The 8,983-nt window shown below is 43.0% G+C and overlaps 1 protein-coding gene across 1 annotated transcript; it reads right to left on the bottom strand.

Annotated features, from left to right (window-relative positions):
- Positions 1–517: 517 nt before the first annotated feature.
- SELE (selectin E) lies at positions 518–8,587 on the bottom strand. Its single transcript, XM_028122939.2, has 12 exons — positions 8,551–8,587; positions 7,603–7,989; positions 6,979–7,086; positions 6,579–6,764; positions 5,590–5,775; positions 5,295–5,483; positions 2,750–2,938; positions 2,449–2,637; positions 2,064–2,240; positions 1,451–1,561; positions 672–693; positions 518–566 (listed from the first exon to the last, which is right to left on the bottom strand). Exons 1-12 carry the CDS (start codon positions 8,585–8,587, stop codon positions 518–520), a joined length of 1,830 nt encoding a protein of 609 aa, XP_027978740.1.
- Positions 8,588–8,983: the final 396 nt, after the last annotated feature.

Below are 8,983 nucleotides of genomic sequence, written 5' to 3'. Positions count from 1 at the left end.
ATGTCATTATACACTTGTCAAATCCCATAGAATATACAAAACCAAGAGGGAACTCTAATGTAAACTGTGGACTTTAGTTAATAATAATGGATTTGTATTGGCCCATCAATTGTAACAAAATGCCACACTAACACAAGTTGTTAATAACAGAGGACTTTGGAGGTTCGGGGGTATGTTAGAATTCTAGTTATATAGCAACAGTCCATATCTCATACAATTCCTAGTTTAGAACAGTTTCTAGAAGATAGTAAGTGCCCCATAAGGGTTAACAATCAGCATTATTATTATTAACTTTCAAAAGTGAAATGACTCTATAAAGGCCAAATTTGTTTTTTTCCTCTCCTTCTACAAAGAAATGAAACAAACTTCCATAAAACACCATGAAGGTGGTGATTCTCCCCTAAGAAACCGGCAGGTTTGGAGGGCTCAAGGAGCAACAGAACATGAAGAAAGGATACGTTCTTTCAAAATCATATGTGATTTCAAGTCTTACCTGATTCCTTTTGACTTAAAATGACTACAAAGGCATGTGGAAGGATCCGTCTGATTGAAGGCTTTGGCAGCTGCTGCGGAATACATGAGAACACTAAATTAAGCCCTGTTTTCCAACATAAACAGAGAAAAATGTGTAGACTATTCAATGGCATGCTTTGGACAAGAGTGCAACTTACCTGGCAGGAACAAATTTCTTTGCTGCAAGAAAAAGAAAACCATTAATTTGGACTAAAGGACTTTTAAGGAGATATCACATTCAGAAACACTATGGTTCTATTCACCAGGGACTGCAAACTCCACGCCTTCAGGGTCCCTGTGATAAGCCCAGTGCAAACACAGCTTGGTGCCAAGGGGGTGACAATGCAAAGCACACACTCATCCTAAGGGCCTAGCAGTTTCCTAATGCTAGCAACAGCTACAGGCTCAGTGTGCAGAGTTCATCTGTCAGTTTTTCATGAGAAATCCCAAATCTAGATTTTATGTGAGATTTCCCATTTTATAAATGTCAGAACTTAATTTAAAAAAATGTTAACTATTCCATAAGCCAAACAAACCCTGAGTGTGGCTAAATGTGTTTGCAGGGTCCCCAGGAGATACTCCCACATTTAAGCCTGTATTCCCAATAAATGTTTTGGAAACGTTTTCGCCATTTCCTGGGAGCACAACCCTATAGCTTCACTGCACAACTCTCAGGGGGGCCACAGAATTCCCTGTGAATGGCATCCCTTGGAGCTGTCCACTGTTAAATAACATGTATATTTCCTAAAACTCTTCCACTTTGAGTTGTACTACATGCTCTTTCTCTAAGACCATGGCTCAATTATACTATTCATTAGTGTTTCTCTAGTAACTCAAGTCTAATTACTAATGTGCAAGAGAGAACATGACTCATCAATGAGAAAAAGAAATACATTTTTCAAGAACATTTTTGGAGTATGCTCCCAAGCTCCCTTACCTCTCTTGCGTAGGCGTTTCAGGAGCCAGAGGAGAAATGAGGCTGATGTCAAGAGGGAGGTCACAGCAGCGGTGAGTCCGATTGCCAGGGGAGCATTGGACTCAGTGGGAGCTAGGGAGACAGAGAGGCAAGAACTGTCATGAGAAGAAACTGAATTTAAAGTCTTTCTGTTCTGTCCATTTGCCCTTTCCTTTGCACACTGATGAGCCGTCTACTTCAATGCATATGGAGGAGACATGGTAAGGACTAAAGGCTTCTGAGATGGGCCCAAACCACCTGTGGCAGCTTGTCTCCTGCCACTGCCAAGAGACCTCTAACGTGCCAAGCTCTTCACAGAACCCACTGCACCTTGGTCAAGACCACGTGTGCTCTCTCCATTATTTGTCTTCCTTTTCCCTACTTTGACCTCTAGCTCTCCTTTTCCACTTGTCAGAATTCTACCCATTCCATCCACCTGTCACCTCTTCTGTTTCCTCTCTATCACCATAAAATTAAATATTCACCAGCTTCTCAACCTTGGGAACCTTCCTAGTGTGAACATAATGAATGGTTCATTACTTTCCCCTTCTTCTGTCTAGCCCCCCCAGAGAGCCAGCACCAATTAGTGCTTCACCTTCACAGGTAGGTGGCATCCCAGACCAGTGTCCTGTGGCATCACATGTCAGAGCTGCAGACCCATTGAGTGTCCATCCTTCAGGACATGCAAACGCACACACAGCGCCAAACACGGGCTCCCCGCTGCAGCTCACGTTCATCTTTCCAGAAACTGCCAGACTTGAACATTGTACCACTGCAAATGATGGACACATGGGTGGAGGTTAACAAAAGTCTCCTGGAAAATGTCTAAAACTGGCTGAAAAGTCATAATAAATGTAACTTATAAGCACTACTTAGTTTTCAGCATGTAGGAAATTAGGATCACACCCATTAGGGCAATCTAGCTTCAGACACGTATGAAATATTTGACCTTACCCCTTAAAGTCTAAATTCAATCCTACCTTGGCAGGATGGGACCTCCTGTGTCCACTGTCCCTGAGATGTGCACTCAAGCTGAGCTGACCCATGTAATTCAAAGCCTTCTTCACAGCTGAAAGCACAGGAGGACCTGTAGCTGAACTCTCCAGTAGAGGAATGGGCACACCTCACAGAGCCACGCTGGAGCTGATGGACAGCATCACATTTCACAGCTGAAAGATACGAGTAAGCACATTAGAAGTCTGTATCAGGAAGCAACAGTTTTCTCACGTCATCAAACCCCTAGCTCTTCAATTGTTTTTATCTTAAAAACAAAAACTGTACCTTCACATGTGGGCTCCTCACTGTCCCATTCACCTGTGGGGCCACACTGGAGTTTTTTGGATCCCTTCAACACAAATCCCTTCTCACAGAAGAACTCACAGCTGGACTCACTTTGGAAACTTCCAGAAGCACTAGGAAGACAACTCATGTAGCCTTTCTCTGGGGTGGACAAGGCTTTACACTGAAAAGCTGAGATACCAAAATGATGGTCAGAAAATATTGCAGTGGAACTGGAGAGTGCTTAGCATTTGATGAATGAACTCATTCATTTTGGACAAAGCAATGCTCAGCGATCTCAAGGCTCTTCATTACTCCCTGGACAACTGGGAAGATGACAGTGTTTTCTTTGAATGCCAATCCCTTCATTGACAATGGCACTCAGTAAAGGATAGCCTTTAATAGAACCAGTGGTTCCTGAGCACTGTTCTGACATTTAAAAGAAGTTACAGTTAAGAGAAAGATTTTATGTAGTCAGAGAGCAAATTATGGGTCCCGGATGCTAACAGATGATGCCAGAACACAAAAGGAAGGTAAGAAGGCAGCACAAAAAATGTGCCTGCTTTGAGGTGCCTGGGTGGCTCAGTTGGTTAAGTGACTGCCTTCGGCTCAGGTCATGATCCTGGAGTCTCGGGATCGAGTCCCACATCTGGCTCCCTCCTCGGCAGGGAGTCTGCTTCTCCTTCTGACCCTCCCCGCTATCATGCTCTCGTTCTCTCTCTCTCTCTCTCTCTCTCATTCTCTCTAATAAATAAAATCTTTTAAAAAAATAAAAATTAAAAATGTGTCTGCTTTGCAGTTTGGTTTTGGTCTTGTGGCTTCTTACCACTGGAAATCATTCTGTGCTATATTTGGCGACAGAAATACCAGGACATGATAATGCAAACTGCTTGTTTTCAACATCATTGCTCTTGCTTTAAAGTGAATTAAATTTTAGTGCTTATGTAGGTATTAAGGGTGTCTTTACACATGACACCACACTTGGCACATTCTCGTCACTGCTAATTATGAGCAGTTTCAGAAGAAAAGCATTAGAAGAGTTTTAAAATCAAGTCATGTTCAAATATTTGCAAATGACATATCAGATAAAGGGCTAGTATCCAAAATCTATAAAGAACTTATCAAACTCAACACCCAAAGAACAAATAATCCAATCCAGAAATGGGCAGAAGACATGAACAGACATTTTTCCAAAGAAGACATCCAAATGGCCAACAGACACATGAAAAAGTACTCAACATCGCTCGGCATCAGGGAAATCCAAATCAAAACCTCCATGAGATACCACCTCACACCAGTCAGAATGGCTAAAATTAACAAGTCAGGAAACGACAGATGTTGGTGGGGATGTGGAGAAAGGGGAACCCTCCTACACTGTTGGTGGGAATGCAAGCTGGTGCAATCCCTCTGGAAAACAGTATGGAGGTTCCTCAAACAGTTGAAAATAGAGCTACCCTACAATCCAGCAATTGCACTACTGGGTATTTACCACAAAGATACAAATGTAGGGATCCGAAGGGGTACGTGCACCCCAATGTTTATAGCAGCAATGTCCACAATAGCCAAACTGTGGAAAGAGCCAAGATGTCCATCGACAGATGAATGGATAAAGAAGAGGTGGTATATACACACAATGGAATATTATGCAGCCATCAAAAGGAATGAGATCTTGCCATTTGCAACGACGTGGATGGAACTGGAGGGTGTTATGCTGAGAGAAATAAGTCAATCAGAGAAGGACCTGTATCATATGACCTCACTGATATGAGGAATTCTGAATCTCAGGAAACAAACTGAGGGTTGCTGGAGTGGTGGGGGGTGGGAGGGATGGGGTGGCTGTGTGATAGACATTGGGGAGGGTATGTGCTATGGTGAGTGCTGTGAATTGTGCAAGACTGTTGAGTCGCCGATCTGTACTTCTGCGACAAATAATGCAACATATGTTAAGAAAAAAGAAAAGGAAGAAAATAGCAGGAGGGGAAGAATGAGGGGGAGTAAGTCAGAGGGGGAGACGAATCATGAGAGACGATGGACTCTGAAAAACAAACTGAGGGTTCTAGAGGGGAGGAGGGTGGGGGGATGGGTTAGCCTGGTGATGAGTATTCAAGGGGGCACGTTCTGCATGGAGCACTGGGTGTTATGCACAAACAATGAATCATGGAACACTACATCAAAAACTAATGATGTAATATATGGTGGTTAACATAACAATAAAAAAATCAAGTCATGTTCTCACAGTCCTACCTTCAAATGTTCTCATGTGATTTCCCCTGAGATTAAGGGGTCTGCCTACTCCATGCCAATGCCTACAAAGCCACATTCACACAGCACAAGAAACCGGCAAACATCCACTCTTAGTACATACAATCCTTTCCCTGGATAAGCATTGGTTCTTTTATATGAAACTCAAAAACATAAGATGAACATTGCCCATCACATCTGATTACTCTAGTTAAAGTAAGCATCCAGTTTCATTTTAACTGCCCAAGTCTGAAGATTGCTGCCCTTTAAGGAAGGGGGTATGTAAAGGAGAAGTTCTTGGGCTTACCTTCACAAACTGGGACTTGCTGATTCCATTTCCCTTGTGCTGTGCATTCAAGTTGGGTTGGCCCCTGCACCAGGAAGCCTTCCTCGCATGTGAAATTGCAGGAGGACCCGAAGGTGAACTCGCCAGCTGGGGAGTGGCTGCAGCTCACAGACCCATTCTGAGGATGGTCAATGGCCTCACATGTCACAGCTGTAACATAGACACCCACGTACATTAGCAGGTCTGGCCTGACCATTTCAAGTACAGGTTGAGAAAAAGAACGTTTACAGTAAATCTTGACATGGAGCAACTCTACCTTTACATGTTGGCTTCTTGTTGTCCCAATTCCCAGATGAGGTACACTGGAGGCGCTTGGGTCCCATTAGTTTAAATCCTTCTTCACACTCAAAGGCACAAGATGTGTTCCATGGGAAGTTTCCAGAGCTTTCGAGACAGTCCATAGTGCCATTGGCAGGCTTTGTCAAAGCATTGCACTCAACCACTGGGGATTTGAAAGAATACCATGAATTTTACAGAAGAATGATATGTTCACTTCCTAGTGAGTTGAAATTTATAAGAGGGCAAGGAAGCAGCTTTCAAACAGTAAATCCCAAAGTCCTAAGTTAATTTGAGGGGACATGCACATACACTATAAAGTTTTTATGCTTTTTTATTAATACTTTCATCTTCTCTGATTGATTTATACTTTGACTATGCTGAGTGGTCTCTGATCTATGTTATCATATCTCTCATCATGCCTCTGATCTACTTTACAGAAGGCAAAAACAAAGAAAAAAAACAGTTTCTCGATCAGGATTTATGACTAGTTGTGAAAACAAAAATACTGACATACACAAGACATTCATTTATGTCAGCCCAGCAGGACCTGGAGGCAAAAAGTCTTCATCTCCAGCCTAGAAAGATAAGCCTGAGAGAGAAAAAGAGCTGTTGGGACTGCTTGACTCCCATGGCCTTACGTATCTACTGCATCAAGAAAGGCCAAGCAGGAGAAGTCATGAAGATTTCTTGAGTGTGGTGCCAGCACTATGGGCACTCTCTTACACATCACCAGAGCCTCAGAAGCACCCATCTCAAACACAGTGGTTTTTCTAAAAACCTCTCTCAAATCAAGCAGGCACCCTACTGACCACACATATTGGCTGGGAGAAGAAGTCTTATTAAGAACAACAAAAAGAACTTTCCCTAGAGTTTCGAAAGTGCTGTAAGTTGGATAAAAAAAAAAAAAAAAACAAGGACACGAGGGATGAGTCAGAGAGTGTTGTGTGCATTCGGAGAGAGATTTACCATTGCAGGCTGGAAGAGGAGTGCTCCAGTCCCCTGTGGAAGTACACCACGTGGTCTCTGTGCTGCTTGGGAGGTAACCCTTTTCACAGCTGATGGAGCAGGAAGAATTGTAGCTGAAGTGCCCCAGAGGGTGAGTGCAAACCAGGCTTCCGTGCCCAGGGTCTTCCTGTGCTCGACAGGTCACAACTGAAAGGAGAAACCACATCAGATCCTCTTTCACCTAGCATAAAGTGAGAAAGCCCTGGGGGTAAATCTGGGATTTGAAGCCAGGGCTCTTAAGCACCACATGACACTACATGCCCTGGGGAAGGGAGGACATGCACACCTGACACCCAAGCCAGCTGGGACATGGGAAGGTGCTACCAACTCAAGTGAAGGAGCAGGTGAGACGGGGACCTACCTTGCTCACACCTGAGTCCACTGAAGCCGGGGTAGCACTCACAGGTGTAGCTGTTGACGGTCTCCACACACTCACCATGGCCGCTGCAGGATGTAGGGGTACAGGCAGCTGCAGAAAACACAATGAGGAAGAGGATCGTCATTGTGCTTATAATGCGTTCCTTTGGGTTGAGGATCAACAGTGTGTGACAGAGATGTCACCATTTATAGGGACTGCCAGAGATTTTAGCTGAAGTGCTTCACGCAATGTCAAAGCTGGGTTTTAAGCTAAGCTGATGTTAATGTGCAGGTGTCAGGGGTACAGTTGTCATTGGCATCAAGAATAGAAAATTCTCTTTATCACAAACTTTCAAGATAGTTTTCCTTCTACAAGTAAATGAGTTACTAAAATATGTGTTGTATGTGCATACAGTGCCTATGTATTGACCTACATATATACATACATTCTTGCCTACATTCACACAAAGAAGCAAAAAGATATAATTTGCCAACAGAATGTTTTAAAATTGTATTTTTTAAGAACATAACATTACCATAATAGAGACCAGGTTTTGCATACTGTCAATAATTTGTCAAGATGCCCTCAGCCTGAAACTCCCTCCCATGGAGGCCTCAAGCCCCGTACCTGTGTAACACAAGGCAAGTTTCTTTTTGTCGCATCTCTCATCATTCCACTTGCCCGTGTCCTTTTCTCTCTTGATGTAGATCTCCACACAGTCTTCATTGGTTTGCTTATTGTTCGGTTCACCTGGAGCCCAGTTCTTGGCTTCTTCGGTCAGAAGCTTCTGGGTCCCTATCCAGGTCCACTGCTTATTGACCTTTCTGATTCCGATCCAGTAGTAAGTTGATGAATAGCTGAACATGGAGTTCAGGTACTTAATTTCTTCTTGGTTTTGAATCGCAACCAGATGCGTGTACCTTTGCTGACAGTAAGAACTAGCTTCGTCAAAAGTCATGGTTTCTGTGGAGGCATTGTACGACCAGGCTCCACTCTCCTTAAACAGGAGAAGCGCTAAAGGGGAAAGTGTGAAAGGCATGGAAAGGTTAGTCCTAATATAGTTTGACTCTATTAATCGGGCTTTTTATAGTCTTATTTTCATCAACCAGTGGCCTTGGAATGACTTGAATTTTTTTCACCTTTTCCAAAGTAAGAAGAGGTATAGATGGAGAAACCACTTATTGTGTGTATCTTTTGTGGTTGAGCCTCTCTGCACTCACCCACCACAATCTATCGGGATATCCACTACAGTAGAATAATAATCAAAATAACTAAGCTTACTGAGCACTTAATATGCACCACAAGAACTGTCTGAGGCCCTTTCCATAATACTGCAACCTCACAATGCCTCTGGGAAATAGGCCACTCATGATCAACACTTTACACATTAGGAAGTTGAGACACAAAGAGGTAAATTGTCCCTAACCCAGGATGGAATGCATTGTGCGGAGAGGCCAGAGATGCTGCTAAACATCATACAAAGCATGGGTCCCCCACAAGGAGGAATTATCCTGCCTGAAATGCCAATAGTGTCCAGGATGAGAAACCCTGATCTAACGAATGACATTGACTTACCAAGCGTGAGAACAGGGAGAAGCTGTGAAGCGATCATGACTTCTAGGATTCTTTTTTATCAAAAGATCAGTCTTGAAATGCCCTTCTGGGGAGAAAAAGTACAAAATTCATTGCAGAAAGAAATTTTAGGTAGCTGGTTACTGAGATCATTCTACGAAGATGTTTTCAGCAGTATCATAAGATTTTAGCTAAAGGATAACAGTGCCATCATCTCAGTTTGTTTCAAGGAAGTTGACTGGAATGAATACATACAAAATTTAAGATTTTCATCATTTAGGTGAAAGAGAAAATCCAGAGTTTAACTGGTCCGGGTACAACAAGAACATGCACAGGTCTTTTATCAGAAGTCTTTTTGCATCTCTATTCATATTGACAATCCCGTTTCAAGGCCACCCTTGTAAAGACCCTTTTGCACTTACTGTTCTGTCAAGCG

The sequence above is a fragment of the Eumetopias jubatus genome, unplaced genomic scaffold (assembly GCF_037043125.1).
Source record: "Eumetopias jubatus isolate StellerSeaLion01/CBP00866 unplaced genomic scaffold, mEumJub1_p1.0 scaffold_12, whole genome shotgun sequence".
Lineage (NCBI taxonomy): Eukaryota > Metazoa > Chordata > Mammalia > Carnivora > Otariidae > Eumetopias > Eumetopias jubatus.
Note: the sequence above shows the minus strand (reverse complement) of the source record. Positions and strands in the feature narration are given on the sequence as shown.

What these genes read in the sequence shown, in the direction of transcription:
- SELE (XM_028122939.2), bottom strand. Translation starts at nt 8,587, where the DNA reads ATGATCGCTTCACAGCTTCTCCCTGTTCTCACGCTTG. An exon ending in TCCTCTTCCAGCCTGCAATG is followed by an intron (nt 5,776 to 6,578) that starts GTAAATCTCTCT and finishes TCAAATCCCCAG; the next exon opens with TGGTTGAGTGCAATGCTTTG. An exon ending in GGAGGTCCCATCCTGCCAAG is followed by an intron (nt 2,241 to 2,448) that starts GTAGGATTGAAT and finishes CATCATTTGCAG; the next exon opens with TGGTACAATGTTCAAGTCTG.